This window comes from Pseudopipra pipra, chromosome 29 (assembly GCF_036250125.1).
Source record: "Pseudopipra pipra isolate bDixPip1 chromosome 29, bDixPip1.hap1, whole genome shotgun sequence".
Classification (NCBI taxonomy): Eukaryota; Metazoa; Chordata; class Aves; order Passeriformes; family Pipridae; genus Pseudopipra; species Pseudopipra pipra.
Genome location: NC_087577.1, coordinates 2,250,325 through 2,275,343, shown reverse-complemented (window position 1 = coordinate 2,275,343; position 25,019 = coordinate 2,250,325). Strand labels below are relative to the sequence as shown.

The following is a 25,019-nucleotide window of genomic DNA, read 5'->3' as shown; positions in this document are numbered from 1 at the left end:
CTCTTCAGTAAATCTCTGCTTGGGACTGCAGCTGAAGGGACCAGGTGGAACCGAAAAATACAAGATCTGGACTGCATAGAAAAAAAAAAAAAAAGAAAAAACCCAACCCAAAAGCAGAAGATACTTACAGCGTGCAAGGGGAGCAGGACCTGCACTCAGGGCCTGTGAGGAGGGGGGGGGCGCGCAGATGGAGAATGTAAAATACGGGGCGGGGGGGGGGCTCTGTCAGACAGCAGTGGAGGGGGGAGGAAATGAGAGAACTAGAGGACGGCATGGGGTTTTTGTTTTTATATACAAGACACATTTATCCATTAAATTTAGAACACGGTACAAAAAAAACACTTCAACTAATTAATCTTACAATGCTGCTCATATCAATTACTGGTCTTATTCCTAATAATAAGGGGGTTTGCTGTAGGCGACTCACAGCTTCCACTCCTTTGGATCTGAGAGGTTCTGGGGCAGCAGGAGGGGAGAGGGGACAGAAAGGAGTAAAAACCAAAAAAGGCCCCTACGGCAAACGGTTCAGATCTGAATGCAGAGAGAAAAAAAAGGAAAAAAAAAAAAGAAAAAATACAAATTCTATATTACATACAACAGGAAAGTGGCTGAAGACAGACAACGCAGAGGCGCCTGCGGCCTGCCCTGCGGGGCCCTGCCGGGGTTGGGGGCCTGGGCGCTCCCCACCACAGGGCTCTCTCCTCCCTGGGATCCTTCGGCATCATCGGGGTAGCTGGGATTCTCTTCTGGAAGCAAAGTGGTGGTGGGGGGGGCCCGGCCTCAGTTGGCACCCCAGCTGTAGCTGTTGTAGGCGGATTTGTTGGCCTGGGATTTCTGGGGGATGGAGCTGCCTTGGCTGCGCTGCCCGGAGCCGCTCTGCAGGAAGGGGCAGAAGGAGAAGCGGGTGGTGAGTGTGGGGGGGAACCGGCCCCAGCCCACTCTGCAGGACGATGCCTCAGCCCTGCCAGGCACTGCGGCCACGGCGGCTCCTCGGCGTCCGCTGCTCCGCCTCCGCCCAGCCGAGCTCCCAGTGCTGGGGCACTGGGGCTGTCATGTTTGTGCCCCGGCAGCCCCAGCACCCTCCCTCTGCTCCATGCCTTCCTCCAGGGCAGCAGCACACAGGGCCAGGGGCAGCAGGGAGCGGGGAAGGGTCAGCGCAGGAACGTGTGTGTCTGCACGTGGGTGTGTGTGTGTGCACATACCGACTGAGGGCCTCTGTCCTCACCTTGTGCGGCCACGGGGGAGAAGGAAGAGGCTACTTGAGCCTGGGCAGCCTTAGGGGCAGGGGGAGACCCCAGGGCAAGTGCAATGCATTATCAGAGAGTTCATTACCTGATCTTCCTGCTGGCATTGGCAGCACAGTATCATCTGCAAATATGGAAGCTGTTGCAGTACCAGGATATGTAAAATAAAGGGACAAACTATGACAGTAGAAATCCACGGTTAGACCTGAAAGCTCCGGCAGGGTCGTGGCTGTGGCAAGTGACTCCTTTGCTGCTTGGCCTGTGGGGCTCCCCTCTGAGGACGGGGGAGATTGGGACGCCCCGGGTGTGTCTGTGTGAGGGGGCACTACCTGGCCATTCCTAGTGCAGCCTGGCAGCATGGGGGGTTGTGCCAAGTACCCCCACAGCAGAGCACACCCCGGGTGTGTCCTCACCTCATCCTCTCACCTCTCTGTGTGTATGTGCAGGTGTGAGTGTGCGTGTGTGTCACCGCGTGGGTCCGCTGCAGGACATGGGGGGGGGGGGGGGGGAGGAAGGGGCAGAGGCTGGAGGGGGAGGAAGAGCCCTAGGAGATACCCCAGCGAGGGGCTGGAGCGCCGAGGGCATCGCTCACCTGCCCATCCTGCTGCAGGTGGTGGTGGAGGATCTGCGAGTGCGGCTGCTGATGCGGGGTCAGGATGTGCATGAAGGGGGTGGGGGGATACGCCGCCGCCGTCGCAGGGTTGATGGGTCCACCACTGCCCAGTGCCGAAGGCAGGTTGAAGGAGGCTGCCGGGGTTCCAGTGTGAAATCCCTGCTTCTCGAAGGATTGCTGAGGAGGGGATGCCAACAGTGGAATAAGGGCTGGGAGCCAGGCTGGCAGCGTGCCCCTCCCCAGCTCTACACGTCGTGGGCCCAGAGTCAGTGTGTGATGCAGAGAATGGATAGAGTCTCTTCCTATGGCTCTTTCTGGGCTTAGAATTGCTCTAAACTGGGGAAGGTCAAGCATTTCCCTTCTCCCTGGCTGACCAATCCAAGGGGAAGAGACCTTTATTGCACAGGGAGGCTGTCTCAGAGCTCAGTTCCCCTCCGGAGCCACACAGGGAGCACTCACAGACACTAACCTGAGTTTTGGAGTAGACAGAGCCCGAGATGTCCGGCACGCCTGTATTACTGGATGTCACGGATACACCTGCAGAGGAGGGAGAGGCAGGAGAGTGTTAGGCAGCAGCCACCGGTTCATCAGGAGCTGCTGATAACCAGCAGCACCTGGTGGAGAGCTCTGGTGGCCAGGGAAGGTCTAAAGACAGATCTGCCTGGGGAGCAGGGTCCTGGCATGGCCACAAGCAAAGCGCCCATACAAATTTAAGTTCTTCTGCTCTGGACACGAGTCCAGAAAGCAAGTGAGGGGCTGGAAAAACACACAGAGAAACACACAGAAAACAGCAGCTCTGAGGAGAGCTGGGGAATGCAGCACAGAGACACGGAAACAAACCCCCAGCATGGAACACGGCATCAAGAACAGCCTGAGAGCTCCTCGTGTGTATAACAGGCAATTGCACGTAAAGGCAACTCGGCTGTGGACTGGGATAGTTGGTGCAGTGACTGCCAACACAACCTGCACAGGGCTGTCTGTAAAACAGGGTGGCCCAGAGGAGAACTCAGTGACCATTTAAGGTGCAGAAAAAGGGCTGAAATCAAGGAGGTTTGAAGGGCTCAGCACAAGATGACCTGGTACAAAGCTGAAGGACCTTCACAAAGAGAAAATAGTATCTTGAAGGGCTCTAATGTAGTGAAAAGAAGGACAAGGGGAATTTAAAGGCTGGAAGAGGGACCCAAATGCACCCCTGTGTAAGTCAGCTGGAGGCCAACCAGTGAAACCAGTACCAAGACAGGCGGCAGGTTCACAACCTTCCTGCATCTTTGAATCAAGGATTGTGGTGGTTTGAAAAACCACCTTTTCTCTGAGGTAGTAATGGTTTGCCCCACTGATAATACTGGACCAATCGATAGTCCACGTGCGCCCTACGGAAATTACATGCCCACAGAAACGGAAGAGAAGGTGGTGAAGATAGTTTAGAAGGTAGGTGGCCATGATCTGAGCCAGGAGGACGCAGGGGGCCAGTGAGCCCCTCTGGGGGCCAAGGGCCCCCAGCCCCCAGCTGAGGCTACGGGAGACCCGGTATAGTGTCAAAGCTGGACCGGGTCCCGTAATCAAGAGCTGTAAGAGTTTCCTTACTGTCAGCAGCAGCAGAAGACATTGAAAAGCAGCAGCGGAGCAGTCCTGAACAGAGACAGCGATGGCTAAAAGCCAAAAAGATAGCCAGTAGCAGCGAGATAACGTGAAGCCGGCTGAAAGACGCAGAGATGTTCCTGCGGGAGGGAGAGCCGGCAACAAAACAGAGGAAAACTCAACAGAGCTGGTTTGGGGTAAGACTGTATTACTTTCCCAAAACCCAGAGACTTCCTGAAGAGGAGGGGTGGACTTCCAAACCCTTAAGGAGTCCCGAAATGCAGCAGCAGCGAGAGAGAGAGAGAAAGGAGCTAAAAAACCCGGAGTCGTCCTGAGAGCTGAGACAGGATGGAATGCGGAGGAGGTGGCCGTGCCCTCTGCTGCTGCTGCTGCTTCTATCATGCTGGCGAGCTGAGACAGAGCAGAAGAGCTTTGGTAAGACTGAACTGAAAGCTGCCTTCAATGTTCTAACCCAAGAGGAGTGAAGATCTACAAGGAAATCCCCCGAAGGCTCGGGCTCGGGGTTGGAATTTCCACAAAGTAAGAACAAAAATCCTGACTGCCATACTTAAATCTGCTGCCTCAGGAAAATGAAGGACACTAACCAGTGCCACAAAAAAATGAAATTAAGGAACTGTGGCCTGAGGAGTGACAGAAAGACTTTTCTCTTTTCTTCTTGGACTTTTATTGAAGAAAAGGAGAAATTTAATTTAATGTAATATATATGTGGGTGTAAATAAACCTTTGTAAATATTTTCCCCTTCCCCCAATAACGAATGGTTGTGTTTTGTCTGAAAACTCTCCACATGAGGTGAAAAAGATATCAAGTCCATACCATCACTAAACCCTCTCACAGGGGCAAACTGTGGGAGGAGGGCTTGAACTTAAAAATTAGATTCGTGGTAGTTTCAAACCACCACAAGGATACCTCCCTAGAAAGTGTCTGCCAAACTGGTGGGAAATGAATTCAAATCCAGAATAATTGCTGTTCTATTGATCACAGAGAGGCAGTTAAAAAAACCAACAAATCAAATAAAACCAAACAATTCAGCTTCTGACAGGGGTTCAAGGCCCCAGCCACTCAACTGTGGGGCACAGAGGAGGGCATGAAGTGCTCCGTATCTCCCAAAACTGCTCCAGATGTGGATGCAGAACAATCCTGGGCCTTTCCAGGGATAATTGAATGACATGAGAGTGGCACCCCAGGCATTCTTCTCCCTTACTGCCGGAAGACAGCAGTCCCCAGCACAGCCAGGGAGACTGGGAACAAGCCCTGCTACTGTGGAAGGTGCTCCAACAGGTCTCTTACCAGTGCTGTACCCGTGAGAGCCGTAGCCACTGGGCTGTTGGAAAGGGGTCGCTGATGCGTTGACGCTGACATTCACACCATGCTGCTTGGAAGAGGTAGGAGCAACCTACAGAACAGAGAGGAGCAGAGTGAGGAGAGGCTTTGCTGTGCCACCCCCCCGCCCAAATCCCACACCTTGCCTCCAGGAAACTCACAGGGAACACGGCGGGCCCATACTGGAAGGTGCTTGGGAGCCCTGGTACCCCTGTGTAGTACGGCAGACTGGTGTAACTGTAGCCAGGAGGCAGCGCCGGGTTCAGGAACGTCTGCTGCGTGGTGTGATGGGTCTGGGTCTGGCTCTGCTGAGGCTGTGCCAGAGTTGTTGCAGGAGCAGGAGAAGAGGCATCACCTCGGCCAAATTTTGTTAAGTCACCTGAAATAGAGGAGGTGAGAGTGAAGAACACAAGTGCCAGATCCTGGCCTGTTCCAGCTCAGCCCAAAGCTGACCCAGCCTTTTGATAAACAGCTACTTGAATCAGTTCCCCCTCCTGCCACTGCAAAAGTCTGCTGCCCTCACAAGCCCTCAGACCTTTGCACACTGATAAGGCAAAGCTGTTAATTACTCCTTGGCCCTGAGAGGACTACCGGGGGGAAGGGAAGCCCACAGTAGCTCAGCTACTGTGCTGCACTGCCTGACGTCAGCCCACAATCCAGCACTGGATAAACCTGCTATTGGCTGCCTGTGCAGCAGAGCCTGGTGCTACAGCTCTCCTTCATCCCTCTCTGTGCACCAGCAGCAGGACTGAACACAACCCAGCTCCCTGCCTGGGCTGTGGAGGGCTTGGCTGCAGGGCTGGGGGAAGCTCCCTGTGCTGCTCTTCATGAGCACCCGCTTGATTCTTCTACGCAAAAACTCTCCAGTTCAGAGCTCACATGGGGCCACACTCCAAGCTTGGCATTTAAGCCTCAGCTGGGCAAAAGCACTTCCACACAAACTGGCTCCTGCTGAAGCCAGGGAGAATCAGTGCTGGAAAAATAGCAAACCTCAAAGTGCAACAATTCCTAAAGCATGTGAAAACTCAGCACAGTTACTGCCCACTGCAGGTTGGCAGTGCATAAACGCATCTACCAAGGTCAGTGAGCGGTCAGGCACCCGCTGAGTGCTTGGTTCAAGTTTGACAGGTCCCAAATGTCCCGCTGGTTTTCTTGATAAGACCGTCCCATAGATAAAAAACTTAATTTCTCCATATTTTGTGCTTCTTTGTATTTTTACTCACAGTGCTTGAGTGCTGGCCTCACCACCACCTGGAAAGCAGTTCCCCAGCTGTACTCCTTGCTGAATCTTTCAGCCCTCCCTCACTCCCTTTCCAACTGCCACACTAACTCCTACTTGTCCACCTCTTCCCTGTAACAGGCCTTGACAAAACCAGATGTCCAAGGACAAGACAAGAATTTAGCTGCGAGACATGCTCCAAACGAAAGGCAGTGCAGGAGGCTGGCGCAGATGTAGCTCCAGCAGACAAAGGCACAGGACACCAGCAGCAGCAGCACAAACCCTGATGGAATGGGATTTAGAGCAGACTTTTTCCCTACCAGAGTACGGATTGCTGCTCAGGCTGCCATCTCTTCCAGTCAGCGGGGTGGTGGGCGTGGGGAATGGGATGCTGTAGTAATCCTGATGATTAAAAACAAATGGAGATATTTTATCAGCTCTGTCTAAAGGTGCAAAGCAGTATCTTTTGGGATAGAGGAATTTCTGTCCTGCAGCTGCAAGATATGTCAGGGTACCACAGTTCAACCAGCCACATCCAGGCTGATCATGACCTACAGCAGCCCCAGGTTTTTGTAGCATGCACCGTCCCCCTGATCTGGCTATTAGAAGAACCAGATAAGGTCTACTGGTATGCAGTCTTTAAACTGCCTGGACTTTCCCCTCTGCTTCAAAAGAAAATGGACATGTCCTATCACTAAGTAAAGCCCATTCTAAGAAGTATTTAGTCACTGCCTAAGTCAAGGATCAGAGGTGAATCTCTACAACAGCCCTGCTGCTGTAGTTCTCATGCTTCCTGGCCCCACAAGAGATACTGCTGATGAGTAACTCATGCACCCAAATTCCCACGTGTCAAGGAGCAACTGACTAACTCTGACGGCTGTCACAGAGAGGTGCAGCCATCCAGCACCCCATTTTTCCAGCTCTTTGGGACTACCCACAGCCTGACCTGTCTATAACCCCACAGCACTCAGAGCCAGCAGAAGTGGTGTGTCCCTGTCACTCTGCACTACTCACCAATGGGAATCTCGTCTGGAGCATTTGCAAGTCATCGTATCCGTACACCTGTGGCTAGAAAAAGAGCAGCAGATGGACTAGATAAAGACACTTCTCTAATTTTAGATTAAACATTTAGATAAACATGAGATAAAGCCAAAAGCAGCTGGTCAGCAGCCCATGACACCCCAGGTGCAGGCAGCCACTCCCTATGCAGGCTGATGCTGCTGGGGGTTCCTGTGAGCTGCTCAAAGGACAGTGCTCCAGACCACACAGCCCCTGAGCAGTTTTTCCTCAAAATCTGTTCTCAACTTCAGGAGAGGGCTGTGACACACCCCTAGACTTCGTGGGAGTCACCACCCTTGCCCTGACTGTGTTTGCCCTTTGTCACAGCATGTTTCTAACACAGCTCCATGCTCCCATGCACCATGCTCTGCCAAGGGCTGCTGCTCCCCAAAGGCTGGGGAGGCTGCTGAGAATAGGTACAGAGACTCTGCTCTGGGGTCACGAGGACAGACATTTACACCCACAGGCACGTGGATTTCATGGAAAGCAGGAGGTTCAAACCCCACCTGTCCAAGGCAGCCCCACCGAGCTATGTCAGTTTTTGGTCTCCCCACTATCCTGCATCCCTCCCTGCTGCAGAGGGAGCTGGGAGGGATCTGGTGGCATGACATTACCATAAAGCAACTGTTCTACTCACTGGATAGGCATGTAGCAACCCTGGAGCCATGATGTATGGATTAGGCAACAACGGTGGGACTCCAGGAGGGAGATTAGGAGGGGCTTTTCCTGACAAAGGAAGAGAAAGTTCCACAGTAAAGCAAACAGCAGAAACTCACTCTCTTAGCTCCTGTACAGCAGGACCCAGGAAAGTACCTGATGTTGTTGCGACGGAGCTTCGAGTGGAGGCCGTCACCGTGGAGTTGCTGCTGAGGCTGAGGCCCAGGCTGCTGACGCTGCTGAGGCTGGATGAAACACTGACCACCGGTGGCGCGGCCGACACCGTGCTGGAGGAGGTGGAGAAAGTGCTAGCAGAAGAATGGAGGCTCGCTTCACTCTCCACACTCGTGTGCTAGGGAAGGAAGGGAGGAGAGTCAGGGGACCAGGCAGGTGGAGCAGAGTGCACAGGTACCACAGGACACTGCCTACGCAAAATACACGCTGTGTCTGCACCTGGGTGTTCCTGCAGGGAACTGCTGCAGGCTACAAGGAAACCTGCTTTGCACCTGGCTTAAGTCCAAAGTCCTGACAGCAGCCGACCCCTAATGTTTTCAAGCCTCTCCTGTGGCTGTGCCCCAACATCTCTCTGCTGGGGGGAGCAGGGCAAGACACCACATTTGTGGCAGGGAGATTTATTCTGCTGCAGAAGCCGATACCCAGGGACTCCATACTATGAGAGCTCCAGCAGTAGAGACATTTGGCAGCACTGCATCAGCTACCAGTTTGCTCTGATGTGGCTGCGACTCTGTAGCACTTTCAAGGGCTGCTATAGACCCAAAAGAGCCACTGCTCAGCCAGAGACAAGCAGGGGGTCAACAGCCTCAAGCCACAGGTGCACAGACAGTGTTCTGACATAACCCCCCGTCCTCTCTCCACACAGCACCCAAACTCCAGCAGGACAGCCAGCAGCCTGGCAGGTTCTGTCACAACCACAGCCCCAAGGTCAGGCACCCCAGAGAACCTGGCCAAGCCAAGTGGGAACGGGGCACAGAGCGCGAGACCACACCCAGACTCACCAGGAGAGTTGAAGTTGATGTTCGCCCAGAGGATGTGGATGAGGACAGACTGTTCTGCTGGGTGGGCAACGCACTGCGGGAGGAGAAATAAAAGGCTGTCAAACCAAGGTGAGAGAGTCACTATTAGAGGCACTATCCCATTCCCCATCTACTCAGATGGGATGGGTCATCTCAGTCTTCCTCACTGCACGAGACGGTCTCTGATGTCTAGTATGGATTTCTGCTTCTAGTTATGCTTCTCCAGAAATCCACCGACGCTCCTCACCTGCTGAGCTGGGCAGTGGTTGTACTGGGGAGCTCCTCGCTGTGGCTCAGGCTGCTCAGAGCTGTCGAGTGTTGGCTGGCTGTTGTCAGCAAGGACGACGCAGACACCCCATCACTGAGAGGTGTGATACTGGGAGCAGAGGGGGAATCGGATTTCACTGCGGGGCCTGTAGCACCTGAAAAGAAAAGCTTTGGGTTAGGGGCAGCTACTGGCAACTTCCAGAGGGACCAGCAAATGCTCAGCCAAAGGAGTCAGGAGATCTGGGGATTCCCTCACTGCTGCCAACCAGTTACACACTTGTGATTGTGTTCTATGTCTCATTTTACACTGCCATTGGCTCTACAAAGAGCTTCAAGACCTACAGATGTCTTCTACAAAAAAAGCAGAATAAATTATTGTCATTGGTGACTCATCAAGGATCTCATGGATCCATCAACAGAAAGCTCAATGTTCCAAGGCAAGCAAATAATCTAAATGGCAGCAATTAGTCCAGCAGGGAAAGGACCTGCTATTAGCACAGATAAAGCTTCTCATCTGAAGCAGAGAACATGAGCAGCACAAGAGACACAGGTCACCTGCTGTGCTGGCAGACACTTACCTTCAACGGCCTGTGTGGTTTGTAACGGCGTGGGCTGTACAGAACTGAAACCATTCTGAGAAAGAAGAGAAAAAAGGAGTACTGGGCATCACAGCTGTGCATTTCCAGAGGCAGAGCTCGTGTCAGCTCCCTCCCACACTCCCTCCTCAGTTAAGAAAAGGTCCTGCTACCAACACATGTCACCAGACTGTGTTGGGGTCAGTTCCAAGGTCAACTAGCCCCGTGACAGCACGACCCCCACGTGTATATTTGAGAAATTAGTGTGAGAAGTTTCTCTGCTGCTGGTAGTAAAGACCACCTCAACCTCCTCAACCCATGTTCATTAGCCAAACCTGATGTTACTGAACTGGTGTGCAGCATGCAAGAACCAAATCTTTAAGAGGAAATTAAATCCTTCGCCAGCACGCCCCTCTCTAGCAGGGTAACTGCGTGAGACACAACACACACCTTGCAATCTACTTGACATCAGTCCCAGGTACGTAGCACAGCTGAGGGCTCTGGGAGCAGCCAGATGAGAGCTCTCACGAGAGCTCATGAGCCGCACAGTGAGGCTGGAGAACCACTTGATAAACCACTCAGCTTCCCCTGAGACACTGCTTCACACACAAGGCTCACTCAGCACAACAGGTGATAAAAGCTGTTCTCTTACCTTAGCCTGGGTCAGATCTTTTTGGGGCGAGGAGGAGATGGAATTTGGGTATCGCCTCGTCTGGGTGGATCTCTGTTCATACAGTGGTCCCTGAGCGCTGTTCTGGGAGGTAAATGTTGCTGTCTGTATTGTGCCGCTCTGGTAACCAGACTCCTGGCTTTGATTGGATGAAATCGTGGATGAAGATTCACTACAAAGGGGGGAGAAAAAATATCCAAGATAAAGAGCACCAAGCATCAGCATAAAGGCACTGCATGAAGCAGCCGAGCCAAGAAACGCGCCCAGAGAGCAGGGGTAGCCCAACCATGGGAGGATGCTGGCACCCAGCCACAGCCCTGCCTCACACACTGCCTAGCACTTAAGAGACTGGACAGCTACTGAGGGTCAGCCCAAGAGAAGACAGAGACACATCGCTTTGGCAAGGCGCCGCAGATACACCTATCCCGCTGTGTCCTAGTTTGCCAGGCAAAAAGCAGGACAAAGCACTCAATCCGTTCACCAGGGACACAGAGCAGTTGCGCTGGGGATTCCCCTTCTGTGTTTCCAGCAACACAGTTGAAGGGCAGCAGGATAACTCCGCTTTCTGTCCAAGTGCCGCAGGCCAAAACAGCCACAGAGCTGCCCGATGAGTCTGCTGGCAACTTACGCTTTGCTGTTGCATACACTGTCCCCCCTTTGTGACCATAGCACAGTCAGAAAGGGTCTACTAGTATGCAGCACAACTCAAGTCCATGGGATCAGCGACCTTCCAAAGCTGCCTGCTTGCATTAACGGTTCCTGGCGCTCACCTGGCCGTGCTGGTGTACAGGCTGCTCTGAGACTGGCTAACGGCAGCACTGGTTGTGGGCGTCGACTCGTACTCAGCGAGAACAGGCTCCGAACCAAACTGCAACGCCCCAAACTGCAGGTTTAGCCCTGAGATATCCGCTGAGCCAGGCATTTCCACCGCAAGTGCAGGAATCTGCAAGGGAGGAACAACAGAACGGTCCAGTCATTCCCTGGGATCAGCACAGAGAACTGCTTTTAGTGCCCATGTTTCCCAGCACACAATGGCAGTTGCAGGCTTGCAGCCTCTGAATTACACCGTTCAACCCAGGCTGGCGTGTAACTCCATCACCCCCACAAACACCCCATGCTAACAGCAGGAACGGCAACCCCAGACCTTCCCTCACCAGCCCAAACGGATGCTTCTGTAGCTCTAACACAATCTGACACCTCCTTCCCCACCATCAATCCGCACCTTTGATGTTAATGATGCTTTTTTCTTCTGCTGCTTCAGCTTCTGCTGTGCTGGCTGGGGACTTGAGGACTGGTTATCCGAGGACCCTGGGGACATCTGGGGCACAGGATTGGTTTTGCTGGGCAGTGGAGAGGATGGGGGTGCCGGTGTGGTTGTGGAGGCCGTCACCACAGGCTGTTTCTCCTGCATAAACACTTCTATCATGGTCGAGGTTGACGTGAAGGCCTGTCGCTTAGTGAAGGGACTATGCACGGAAGAATCTGTTGGGTTCTTGAGATCTATGGGATGAGACAGAGGTGAGTTAGCAGGGTATGTTGCCTTAAAACTGAATCAAGTTCTGACACTTACCAAGAAAAATAAATTTGTTTCCTACTATGAGTCATCCTGGAGCCTGTTAAAATCAGAGAGCAGAGATCCCCAGCATCTCCACTCCCAGCCTTGTGCTCTCACCACCACCACTGCCAAGCCTTTTTAAGCTCTTCTCCCCTCGGCTCCTTCCACCATCTCTACAGGACAAAATCAGCTTGCGTGGCAGAAGTCCTCCATTCTCCAAGAAAAGCTGAACTCCAGAGTCCCTTGTGTGGAGACACTGCACCAGCCTGATGCCACTTCCTCCCCCCTCCCCTCCCCTCCCGGTTTCTACCAGCATTCCAGTATTCCATTGCCTGCTCCTTCCCCTGCAGGGACTGGGTATCTCCAAGCAACATCACTGCTCAGGGCTGCCACCCTCAGGTCTTTGCACCACCTTCCCCCTTCCGCTAAGCCTTTACACAGCTTATTAAAAAACAGCTTCTATTCTCTCCAACTCTCCTCTGTGGCTTCTTGTCTGAGAAGATCAGAAGCTGTCAACACTCACTGTCACTAGGACGGGGCTCGATTTTTCTTCAGCTTAGATTTGAACCAGAGCCATTTCCCTTGCAACAAGCACAAGCTGAAGGAAATGGCACTAGCACTCGACCACAGCAGAGCTCTGCACCTTATCTGAAAAGAGCCTCTCAATCCCTGTTTATTCCCTCAGGCCAACCCAGAGGTAGAGTTACTTTTTTGGCATTTAACAGCAAGTCGAAATCCCTTAGAAGATAACATCAGGTCAGCAGGGAGAGGAGACTGACAAGTGTTGGTATTCAGGACCTATTCTCCAGAAGTGCCCTTTCAGGCCTTTTTCTGGCACAACTTTACGTTAGGAGGTAGTTCTGCACACTGTGAGAGGCTCAGGAATGCCAGATCCCTGGCCTTGAAGCATGCTGGAATGATGGATTCAACTGCTCCAAGTATAAAAGGAACAGGGAGAGACTCACATGCACTATTATATTTTGGTCTCACAAACTTGCTCCCACCGTTCTATTCATTTCTCCAGCTCAGCTGGCTTGGTTGCAAACTTGCGATCTCCTCCTCTGCTGAGTCCCTTCCCCTGCTGCCTCTGCAGTTCTGGGGGGGAACACACTCTCCCCACTCTAGGGGGGCCATGCTGCTTTTCCTTTTCCTTACCGTACTGCACCAGAGACGAGGTCTGCGTGGTGGATCCCATGTCCCAGGAAGCAGCAGTGGTGCTCCCAGCAGGCTGGGTGTGCTGAGCTGCCAGCTGAGCCAACGCCTGGGCTGTCTTGAACTGCTCCAGAAACTGAGACCCTGTGGTACTGCTGCCTTTGGCCTCCCCGACATCTCCAAACCCTTTCCCCAGCATGCTCACCTGCAATTTCAGCAAGGAGATAACAAAGTCAACATCTCCCATGGCTTGGAACTTGGCTCAGAGGACAGGTACATCTCTTAACATAAACCTGAATGCACTGTACCCTGCTGCTTCTCACTGGGTGCCTCAGCTTAACACTCCTGAGCTCCAAAAGCACACACACTGCTTGCAAAGAGGGCTCATGCTTCTCTCCCAGCCTTCCATCATGTGTGAGTGCAGGCATGATCATCTCTCACCCAACTCATAGCATGGTACAGCCATAGAGGGTTACAAAGAAAGCTAACAGACAGAATCTTAAAAATTTACTCAATTATTCTCACGCATTCAGTTGCACTAAAAAAGAAACACCTGGAGATCTTGGCTCTATGTTAAGGTGGTTTTGAAAATCCTTCCTCAACTACCTCACCAGTAAGTGCACAATTTTTATTTCTTTTTGCTTAAGTTACACAAAGAAACATCCGCCCAGGTCCCTGCACATCTCTGACTCTGACTCAATGCCTCCTTCCCTCTCCTGCCAGTAGAGGCCAGCATTCCATCCCCCAGTTCCATCCAACACCAGTTCCCAACCACTTCCACTTCTCAAATTGTTGAAATTGCAAGCCCTGGACTGTAAGAGTTTTTCCTTTCCTCTGAGCAGGAAAGAAGCATGTGTTGCAAATGTGTTGCAAATCAGACAAGGGCAACAGGGGGGGAATTATCCCAATTATTTCAAGTTGAGCAATGAACTTCAGGCCTCTGCATTTGAAGCAGACTGGCAAATTATCCGGCTCTGCCAGTCCCAAGCAGCAAGCAGGTGTCAGGACTGCATTTCCCACATTACCCAAACAGACAGAGAATGTCAGGGAATGAGCAACCCCCATCAAATCTCCGCCGGCAGAGACCAGCATTTCCTTACCATGCTGTGGTGAGAGAAGGAGTTTCCAGAGGCAGGCTGGGACAGAGCAGTCTGCTTGGAATTGCTGAACACCAGTGGCTGGGCCAGAGAAGGAGTCTGGGATGACTCCAGGTTCGTTGACTCGTTCTCCATAGAAGACGGTGTCTTTCCTAGCAGGACTGCAAGATCGATCCTGCGAAGAGAAAGAGGATAACTCAATAAGGTTACCATGAGCTTCCGCTTCCATTACAGCGGAATTCCCCCTCCAGCCTCACACCTTTAACTTCACAAATTGAAGGAATCTTCAGAACATTAACTCAAAACTGCCAGTAGCAACCTCAAAAGAGAGGGAGATGAAGCAAGACCCTGCATAGCCTTTGATTTCAAATCATGTTTTTCATTAATGTAACACAGCAAAATGCCCCCAAACCTGAAGAACCAGCAGCAGAGCCTAGGAAAACTCTAATCCAAGATTAGGACCCAGAAATTACTAACTCAACTTCTCCATTTAAATCCACCTCATCTCGTTCAGAGCTGCTGCATTTTAGCTAGCTGGCAAGGTTTAGTCAAAGAAGGGAAATTGCTCCAGGACTTGTGTGCCACTTTTCCCAGGTAAATGGCATCGCCATGGGCACTCACCTTTGTCCAGCTGTGATTGTCACATTCTCAGCAGGCAGAGGCACTGAAGACACGTTGGAGGCAGTGAAGATCTTTGTCTCCGATAGCTGGAAGATAAAAAAGGGAAAAAGAATTCAAAAGTGAAAACAGTGCCTTAGAACAGTGCCTGTGACATAAAGCACAGGAATGTTTGAGACAAAAGGCTAGAGAAAAACCTCAAGTAATTCAAGTGTTTAGACTTAAACTTCCCTAGCATTTGCTTCCCATCAGAATCAGCTTTTATTTGTTTTTTTCTTGGGCAAGTGCACAAATCACCTGCCAGTGAAAAAAAAAAACCTAAAATACTTCCACAAATTTCCCACAGTCCACAAACCCACTGGGGCTCCTGGGGCCCTGGGCTGGTGCTCTGAGTCGATGGCACGCAGCAAGGATCTGCCAAACTCCCTGCACAGATAGGTGCAAGCACTGGTACAGAAGCCAAAGGAAGAAACTTTGGACCCCCACTTAAGCTTCCAATGATCCAGGCTCACTTGGATGATCTGACCAACAGATCTACTTCAACTATGGAAGGGAAAATAACATTGCTCAAGAATGGGTGAAGAGGAAGGCTAGTGACCACCTGTGATTTAGCCTGGAACATATCTGAACATGAACAGCTTCTATTCCAGGTTGAGAAACCACCAGAAACTAAAGCGCCAGAGTTAAAAAACTAAACCCGGAACCCCTGGGGGCATCTCATACACACTGAAGGCAAGAAGGGCTCTCGAAGGCTCCCTTCTAGCAGAGATCTGACTGAACAAAGAGAAACTGCTCCTGTCTCCAAACACAGCAGGAGCACTTCCCTCAGAGAGTGCCTAGAAAGCAAACGCTTCCCCTCCTTGCCCAGTCTGTTGGCTGAGCCAAAATGAGCATGCAAAAGTAACAATCATACTAAAAAAGCTCAACCCTGCTCCCATCTGCAATAACAGAAGTCCTCCCTTGATTTGGAGAGGGACTGAAGCCCACTTCAGAAGAAACTGCTATAGTGGCATTAAAAGCTGGTGCTGACAGCATCCATTCTCCCCTGAAGGGGACATCAAGTAGAGAATGAAAGGCGGCAAGGCACGCCAAAGAGCAAGTCAGAAAGTCAAAAGCTTCTGTTCCATCCAAGTCACAAGGACAAGCAGAGGCACATGACATGCAGGAAACCACTGCTGCCTCCTCCATGGCACATGGTGAGATCAAAGGCAAACCTTCCCCAACTGCCACTCCACTGGAGGGACGGAGCAAGAGTCCTGCGTGGAGTCAGGCCAGTTTTTGGAAGAATTCCATCATACAGTTACAGGAAATGAGAGGACCACCCTCAAGGCCCTAGGAGATCCCTTTCTGTCCTGGGCTCCTATGACAAGCTCTACTACACGTATCTTTTTGAAGCTGTGATGATTACTTATTCCTCATAGCTCCTGGAACTGGGAGCCTGACTGGGGTTCTGCCCATAGTCTGGGGGAGGATGAACTTTGAGCTCTCCTAGAGCTCTGTGTACAGACAGGACAGCAGCCTGCTGGCAGATGCACGGAGGAGAAGGGTTTGGAGAGTACCTACATCTTCATTCCAGTCCTCCGTGCCCCATTCTTCTGTCGCTGCCCTCCACGCACCTACAAGGACAACAACAGGTACAGAAGTTATGCATTTATCAAAGCTCTGCCTCCAAGAGCTGGAGAAGCACTGGGGAGCTTTGCAGGTAGCCAGGAGGATTTCTATTTGCCAACCAAGCAAGTTAAAGCAGTAGACCCCAACCCATGCTTCCTGGGCAAGGTACCATGACAGGGCCACCTCTGCCTTGCTGCCCCAGGCTGAGCTGAAAGAGAGGGACTGCTGGGCTGGCAGATAGGGCAACACACACCTCCCAACACCCAACAGGGGAGCTGAGCTTAGCAAGGAAGCTCCAGCACCATCCCCAGCCTCCTTGTGCCATTTTCCTGACTTCCCCTTGTACTGCAGTAGCTACAGCTTTGTGCACCTGGGAGCAGTCAGTGTTACCCCAGCAGCTTGGACAGAGCACCTCCCTCACAGGTTTCCTGCCAGCTCTGGCACAGGATCTCACCACCCAGGTAAACCTTACATTCCTATAAAACCTAGGGACAACTGAGCATTCCTGTGATTCATCTTCTCTCCCCAGCCAAAAAAAAGTCTTGAAGCCTCAGTGCACCAGGACCTCCTGTGCACATGCAAATGGGATTCAGAAGGGAAAATCTGAGGGACTGAGCAATTCCTGCATTTTCTGTGACCAGTTGCAGAGATATGCTCAAAGCACTGGGGAGAAAAGCTGGAGACCTCAGCCACAATCCACAGCACAGTTTAAGCAAGTAAGATTTACCAGAAAATAAAAAGAGTTTTCCCTGACTGCATCTTCAACTTGTTCTGACCCTCGCTTCCATCACAGAGTTTAACCTCTGTACTTCAAACATTATGTGGCAACTTCTGAATCCATTTAACAACTGAAATTTGGTTTGGGAGGAGAGCAGGAGATTTCACATCTGCAAAAACCTCAGAGCATAAAGCCAGCCCTGTTTTGCACAGCTGGTTTCTTTCCAGTCCACGCAAACCAGATCAACAAAACATGACAGGGCCAACAGGGTTAATCTTGGAGACACTTACAGGGACGGAACAAGTTGGCATCAGCCTTTTTATAGGCCGAAAGCCTTTTAGAGCATAAAACATAGCATGCAGGGAAAACCATTGTGGATTCTTCTGCAGGACACACTTTAACTGCATATTTAAATGACTGCCTGTCTAGAAGTGGGGAATTTAGTGCAAGAAATAAGTATTTATCAGTGAATTATTATTTTTTCATTGTTGTTTTGTTTTGCTTGACAAGTTGAGCCAATTCAAGAAGCCTTCCAGGATTTATTTTCTTTTATATTCAAGTTTGAAATAGAGATACTAATAAAACATGACTTCCCAGAGTGCCAGGAATCTCAGGGCACGCTAGTCTACCCCTTCCTTCCCAGCCAGAAGCATCAGGAGTTCAACACAGTCAATGCAAAACACATCTGGGGTTTAAAAACCCAGATTCCCCCCTTTCTCAGATTTTCTGTGCCCTCCTGCTACAGCAGTAACAGGAAGGCTGCTGTCCAGATTTTAATGGATCAGAAAGATCCTTCCAGCTCAAACCTTACCCGAGAGGTGGAATAGGGAGCTGGATGTACCTGCAGGTAGCCAACAGAGCAGGAAGCCAACAGAGTTGCACCAAGAAGATTTTGTGCATGCAGGAGCACAGCACAGGGCTCTTAAGTATTGCTTGTTTGGGGAAACTGAGAAGAAAAGCAAAGCAACACAAAAAGTAGAAGGAAACCCTGCAGATGAAGAGCAGCCATTGACGGGGCTTTCCCGGCAAGTCTACTCCAGTACTGGACACCAACTCAGCACAGCTTGTGCTCCCTGCATACAAAAGGGGTAGATAGAAAAACAAAGAACTGCCATGTACAACCAGGCATTGACCAGGAATGCTCCAGAAAGCACCCAGCCAGCACAGAGTGGGAAGTTTTTTTTAAAGAAACCAAGCGTATTGCTCTCCATCGAGCTCTTCCGAAGGGGAGAACTGCAACACAAGCAATACTCTGACCCTTCTAACACCATTTCAGAAAAGTTGTCTTCTGAACAGCGAGCCCTCCTCTCTGCTTTCAGAAAGCCCTTCAAAGAGCTGCTGGTCTTTAAGGTCCTCAAACCAGGAAGAGAAGAAAAAATACAATTAAGCCAACAACATGTGCCAATATGATTGTGGTGAAGGAAAAAAAATCCCATTGTGTCTCCAAGATGTCCACATCCCTCCTCAAACACAGTCTCTTCATTTTAAACTGGGAGATGAGCATCCAGCTTGCTCCTCCCACAGCCCATCAGGCAGTCTGCTGCCTCTCAGGAACTGGATACAGGCCTGTTGCCTCAGTCTGGAAGGGCAACAGACTCAAAGGCCCCCAGTCTGTTCTTTAACTTCACAAATTGAAGGAATCTTCAGAACATTAACTCAAAACTGCCACCATCCACTCCTCTGTCCCCAGCCCACCTACCATCATATCGTGCTCCACCTCGTCGTAGAGCCGAGCCAGGCGATCCTCACGGGCCTCGGAGGCACTGCCAGCCCAGCGCAGACGCTCAGACCAGTCCCTGTAGTAGCTCTCCTCCAGGTCTTTGTAAGCCAGCACCAGTGTCCGCAGCCCCTCGGCAGCATACTCCTGCAAGTGGTCAGAGCTGGGAGTGCTGGTAGACCCTGACGGTGTCCCCAGACCCCGACGGTGTTCCTAGGACAGGGCACAAGCATGGCTCGGTGCTCCTGGGCAGTCACTCTTCCCTCCCCACCCTGCCCCCAGGACCCTGCCCCACACACATTGAGGTGGTCGGCGGTGACGCTGGTCAGGTCCTGGTTGACGGGGTGCAGCCGCTCCAGAAGGATGGTGTCAGCGCCTTTGCAGTACAGCCGGATCTTGCCCTCAGGGCAGCGGACTACAGGGTGCAGGGGACAGGATGCCTGGCTTAGGGGTAAAGGAGCAGGTCCCGCTCTGACCCCCCAGCCATCACCCCACAGTCACATCCCCGTTAGCATGGGACTGGTCCCCCAGCACACCGCACCGAGCCCTGCACCACAACCCCACGCAGCCTTCCCAGTCCCTGTGCCACGCACACCCAGCACCTCACCGATGACAGACATGCGCTTGCGGATGTTGTTGAAGTCCAGGATGGCCAGCAGCTGGTAGGTGATGGCTTGACCCAGCTCGTGCACCGTGATGGTCTTGGGTGTGCGGAACCGGAACACGAAGCCAAAGTTTCTGGCAGCCGTGACCAGCGCTCCCTCGTCCGGGGACTGTGCCTTGTACAACAGCTCCCCTGGGGACAGCACGGGGGTCAGTGCCAGTGTCCCACGCCCCACAGGGACAGGTCCTGCCCCACGCCCACCTTCGCTCTTCTCCTCGGACATGACGGTGTGGCAGAGCGAGAGCAGGCGGAAGAACTCGTGCACGTGGGGATCTCCCAGCTTGACGGCTTCCAGCAGGCTGGGGTCCCAGAACTGGAACCGCGGGTCCGCCAGTGGGTTGAAGGAGAAGTTGACTGGCTCTGGTCTCTGGTGGGGGCAGGGACAGGGTTACTCCCCTGTGGCATGTGGCGTGGGCAGACACCAACCTGGTGGCATCCTCACCTCTCCCAGCTCCGCCTTGTGACCCAGCACATCCTGCACGTCACCTGTGAACCAGGGTATGGAGTTAACCACGACAGGGACCCAACACTGCTGCCCCACCAGCAGGCACACCCATGGGGGCCACGGGACAGCAGTAGCCCCACAATGCTCCAGCTGAGCCCTCTTGTCCCCTGGCTGCCCCAAAAGGTCTGCAGGAGGGGAGTCAGTGCACCCCCACCCTGAGGGCAGCCCCAGCATGCTCCAAGCAACCAGCGCTCACCGTAGCTGTGCCCATTCACAGAGCACTTGCTGAAGACCATGATGTTCTGGGTGAGAGTGCCAGTCTTGTCAGAGAAGATGTACTCCACCTGCCCCAGCTCCTCATTGAGGGTGGTGGTCCAGGCCTCAGCTGGTGTCCGGCGCTTGGCACAGTACATCTTCTTGTCCCAGTTGATGAAGTAGCTGTGCCCAAGCCGGATCACCTCCACGCTGTGAGGGGCACGGCCGGGTGTCACTGGGGCAGGGCAGCACACTGTGCTGAGCCAGTGACGGGCACACACACCCCCATCCCAGACCCTCAGTGCTCGGGGCACCCCGGCACCCAGGGTGCCCTTCCCCAGGGCTGGCCCGCACCCGCTCCTACCAACAGCCACCGCCAAGACGGGGCCTGGCACCAAGGGGGCAGCCCATTGGGCTCCCCAGGCACCTCACATACCTACGCACCCCAAACGCCCTCCCCAGCCCCCAGGGCAGACAGCAATGAGCTAGTGGGAGGGGTGGGGGTGACACGTTCTTACCTCGGGGCTAAGGGTGACAGAACCCATGCTGGGGAACGAAAAGAGAGAGAAATTAAAAGAGAGAGAGAAGGGGACTGTGCAGGAGCCTGGGAGCTGTAGGAAGGCAGAGCAAAATAACCAGCGTGCAGCCAGGGTAGAGAGAGACGAGCAGCCAGACACACACAGCCGGGAGGACCCCGAGGGACCCGTGGGGTCTCAGGTCTTGGGGTGTCCCTGAAGGCAGACATGACCTGTCACCAAGACAGCAGCTCACACCCACCCCGCACACACAGCTCTGCTTGTGGGTCTCCATCCCTGTGTTCCCCCCCCCCAGAGGGCACCCCTAATTCCTCACATACTCCCAAACCAGCCCCTCGGCCCCTGCCCTACCTCACGTAGAGTGAGATGGGCACCACAGTGTTGAGGATGATGATGTAAGACCAGAAGGAGAGGAAGCCAGAGAAGAAGGCACTGTGCACCCCCTCGTCCCAGGGCAAGTAGATCTGGAAGCAGACGCCCACCTCGTGCTCCCAGATGGCATTGCCAATGGCCAGGATCACCCCCATGCACACCAGGAACCCAAAGATCTGGGGATAGGACAGGACAGGACATCAGAGCCCTGACTGGGCCAGAGCCAGGGCTCCCAAGATCTGCCTTCTGCATACCCAGAGCACCAGTGTGTTCATCAGCCGGTCAATGCTCGTCCGCTTAAATTTGGTCCGGCCACTGTTCTGCATCAGTTTTGTGTCGGGCCCTGGGGAGCAGGAAGGCATCAGGGGGGTCTCTTCCTCCCCTCTGTGTAGTGCAGCTGCAGCTGCTGCCTCAGCCTACCTGCGAAGATGACGAGGCCAAAGCACCACTCGGTGTTGCGCAGGACACAGCCTCGCAGCAGCATGTTCTGGTTGCTCAGGGGGTACTTGTTCTCCTTCCAGTACAGCGTCCCACCAAACTTGTCAAGCTTGTTGTTGGGGGGTTCACAGACCACCTCGCCTGGGTGCAGGGGATGGCTCAGCTGGGCCTTGCCTTCTTCACATGGCCAGCTGCATCCAGTGCCCCAGCACCATCCCAGGTGCCCCAGAGATCTGCTTCAAGCCGCAGGACAACGCCGTGTGGCTGATCCTGGTTTCTCCAGGGTGGTGGAGGAAGGAACGTGGGGGCTGCCCCGTGGCAGAGGGCTGGTCGCGGGCACTCACCGTCAAAGCGAGCCAGCTTGCTGGTGTCCCCCAGCTCCGCAGTGACAGGTATGGCCTGGCGCACCTTCATGTTGGTCTCTCTGCAGGCAAGGAGGCACCACATTAGAGACAGCCTGGCAGGGAGGGCCTTGGCAGGTGCTGCCTGGCAGCTCCCACTCTGCCCACAACCCACTCTCTCACTCCCAGCTCCTGCCTTCCCCCGGCCCTGCAAGGTGAGCAGGGGCACCCACCCGTCCAGCTCTGCAGTCTCTATGTAGCACAACCCATGGGGTTCGCTGCTGGAGAGGAGAAGTAGGTCGGCCTGCTGGGAGAGATATGTGAAGGGTTGCACCGACACCAGGGCTCCACGACACCCTCCCCAGGGAAGCTCCTGGCCCCTGGATGTCAGCAGGGTCCCTGAAGCCTCTGCAAAGGCCGTCCCCAGCCCATCCCTTGCACCGAGGCCTGGCCATAATTGCCCCAAGCACCCAGATTCCCAGAGTTCAAACAAGGCTCCAACTCTCCAACCTAAACACAGCTTCCAGGATGAGAAGTTCCTGATGTCCCCACCCCAGGAGGTGATGGAGGAGCACAAAGGCAAAGTGGGTGCAGCACCATGTCATTATGCAATCCCTATATGCCACCCAGCTGGGACCATCCTCATCTCAGGGCCGCACTCACCGCCACAAACTGGTTATTCTCCAACTTGATGATGTCTCCAACACGTACATTCATCCACTGCTCCTGCCGGAGGCTGTGCAGGGACAGTGGACTGGAATCAGGCAGGAGCCCTGCCCTGCCCACTGCCCTGTACCACATCCCGCAGGGCCCCGGACCCCTCCCCACTGCCCCATCTCTGTGACACTCACACTCCACCGATCAGCACCTGAGACTCCCGGTTGTTCACCTGGTTGTCGCTTTTATGGCGGAACTGGAAGTGGGGGGAAGAGACAGCAGCATCAGCTCCTTGGGGAGGGGCTCCTGTGTCGTCGTCCCCCCCCCTTGCAAATGCCACGGCCCTGCACCCCCACACCAGGGTCCCAACCCCCTGCCCAGCGCGCAGAGGGGAATGGGGGAAACCACTCACATAGTCATCAGTGGCGTCTTTGACAGCTGTGATGGTTAAGACAAGAACCAAAGGCACGATGGTGGTGAACCAGGAGAGTGAAGAGATCTGTGGGATCAGCTGGGGACAGGGAGCAGGAATTACAGGAGAACTGGCCAGCCCCAGGCCCATGCTGCCCCTGCTCAAGGGTGCCAAACCTCCACTATTCCAAGGAGTGGGCATGCCTGGAGCCCTCCTGGATGCCCAGGTAGGGAAGGAGAGTGTGAGGAGCTCTGCCTGCCCCCCAGCACTCACCTGCAGGATGAGGAGGAAGAGGAAATAGGTGTTGGCTACTTCCTGGAACTGCTCAAAGAGGTTGACAGGCAGGAAGGTGACAATGTTGTACTTTGAGGTCTTGATGCAGTTGCTCTGGGGACGGATGGGGCAAGAAGGCAGTTCACAGGCTGTCGAGGCCCCATAACCCCCACCCTTGCTCTGGAAGGTAGGGCTGTGGCTCACTGTGCTCTTTGGGGGGCTCTGGGCAGCAGCCTGGACTCCCAGCTCCTGTCCCTGCACTACCTCTGGCACCTTCCTTGGGAAGCTGATTCCTCTGCCTTGGTCACCAGACAGGGCCCAGCCTCCTCCAGCAGCGCAATGCAAGGGTTACCCCAACCCAGACCCCCTGCATTCCTCTCTGCAACCAGCCTTGGAACAGCCAGGGATAACCTCCAGCTTTAGGAGGAGGCCAAGGTGAGCGCTGTCCCTCCCCCAGCAGGTCCATAAGGGATGAGGGGCTGAACCCTTCACACAGAGCGCACTGTGTCCCCTAGCCCCACAGCTCCCTTACCATTAATGTCATCAGCACAAATTTCTCAGGGACAAATATCTATTTTTTTGTCATAACAATAGATATGCCATAACATATCTATTTTTTTGTCATGACCTGTGGGTGACTCAGGCCTCAGCCCCCCCAAACTTGCCCAAACACCCCTGGGAGGGGTTTCAGCTCCCTCTCACTCACCGCGTACTGGAACTTCTCGTTGTACTCCCGTGCGTTGGCTCGCACTCGCCGCTCCTCCTCTGCAACAGAGCGCCCCATCAGTCCTGTGCACCCTGACGTGCCCTGAACCCCAACCGGCCCTGCATTCTGACACCCCCTGCACCCCAACCACCCCTGCACCCTGAGAGCCTGCCAAGCCAGTCCCAGAGACCCAGAACCCAGGGAACAGAGAAGCTTCCCAGCTGTGGCCTATGCCAGGACCTGTACTCCTGCACCTGCAGAATCCCAGTGCTGCTTATCTGTACTCCCCACCAGCAAAACCTGCACCCCCAGGCCCCCCAGGCCTGCACTCCTAGACCTCTGCTTATTTGCGTCCCCAGAGTCCCAGATTCTGCACCCCCCCATGTCTTGTTTGTCTGCTCCTCCAGCTCGGCACCACCGGGGTGCCAGACCCTTCCAGCCCTGCACCCCCAGGATGCATCTCTGCACCCCCAGCCCTGCTCATCTGCAACCCCACAACCTCAGTTTAGAACATCCAGATTCTGCACCCCTAGACCGCATCTCTGCTCTCCCAGACACCCAGACCTGCTCAGCTGCACCTCTGGATCCACAGCCCTGCACCCCTAGCCCCCCAGATTCCGCAATCCCCAGACCTGCCCAGTCCTGCTTGGCCGCATCCCTGCACTCCCATCCCTGCACCCCCGGCCCCCACTTCTGCTCCTCTGCCGTGCCCACGCCGCACCCACCCGGCCCGCCGCGGACGCGGACCCGCGGCCACTTCTCGGGCATCTCCCGGGGCACCGTCATGGCCCGGCCCCGGCCCGGCCCGGCCCGCGCTGCCGCTGCCGGCCCCGGCCCGGCCCGGCCCGCGCTGCCGCTGCCGGCCTGGGCCCACCCCGCCGCGTTACCGGGGCAACGGCCACACCGGGGCCTACTGGGGCCCGACTGGGCCCCGCCGCGGCCTCCCCGGGCCCCACCGCGCCCCCGGCCCCGCTCACCCGGGGCCCGGCGGGCCGCGCACCGCTCCATGTCCCGCGGCCCCGCAGCCCATGGGGAGCGGGCGGCCGGGCCGGGCCGGGCCGGGGCCGGTTCCGCTGCCGCCGCCTCAGCTCCCCATGGCCGCGGCGGCGCCGGGCGGCGGCGGAAGTGCGGGGTGTGGGCGCGGGGGAGCGGCCGAGCGCGGCCCCAGAGGGTCCCGAAGCTCAACCCCGCGGG

At 54.3% G+C, this 25,019-nt stretch overlaps 1 protein-coding gene and 1 non-coding gene across 8 annotated transcripts; both read right to left on the bottom strand.

Annotated features, from left to right (window-relative positions):
- Window positions 1-273: 273 nt before the first annotated feature.
- Window positions 274-24,959, bottom strand: LOC135404023 (ubiquitin-associated protein 2-like). Of its 7 annotated transcripts, none has more exons than XM_064638502.1 (22): window positions 24,803-24,959; window positions 23,826-23,884; window positions 23,120-23,233; window positions 22,847-22,945; window positions 22,629-22,690; window positions 22,441-22,513; window positions 22,011-22,084; window positions 21,781-21,860; window positions 21,419-21,577; window positions 21,253-21,341; window positions 20,978-21,174; window positions 20,609-20,821; window positions 20,092-20,300; window positions 19,833-19,876; window positions 19,592-19,757; window positions 19,334-19,522; window positions 19,026-19,141; window positions 18,709-18,873; window positions 14,066-14,237; window positions 12,969-13,170; window positions 11,854-11,986; window positions 11,673-11,758 (listed from the first exon to the last, which is right to left on the bottom strand). In XM_064638502.1, the coding sequence occupies exons 1-21, from the start codon at window positions 24,831-24,833 to the stop codon at window positions 11,881-11,883; spliced, it is 2,619 nt and encodes an 872-aa protein (XP_064494572.1). In that variant the 5' UTR covers window positions 24,834-24,959; the 3' UTR covers window positions 11,673-11,758; window positions 11,854-11,880. The 7 variants fall into 7 exon arrangements, with proteins under 7 accessions (XP_064494576.1, XP_064494573.1, XP_064494572.1 ...); XM_064638499.1 differs by lacking the exon at window positions 24,803-24,959 and adding an exon at window positions 24,551-24,656; XM_064638501.1 differs by lacking the exon at window positions 24,803-24,959 and adding an exon at window positions 24,551-24,656 and having other exon boundaries at window positions 22,011-22,081.
- Window positions 6,498-6,632, bottom strand: LOC135404118 (small nucleolar RNA SNORA58). Its single transcript, XR_010425583.1, has one exon. It is a non-coding gene; the product is annotated as a small nucleolar RNA SNORA58 (small nucleolar RNA).
- Window positions 24,960-25,019: the final 60 nt, after the last annotated feature.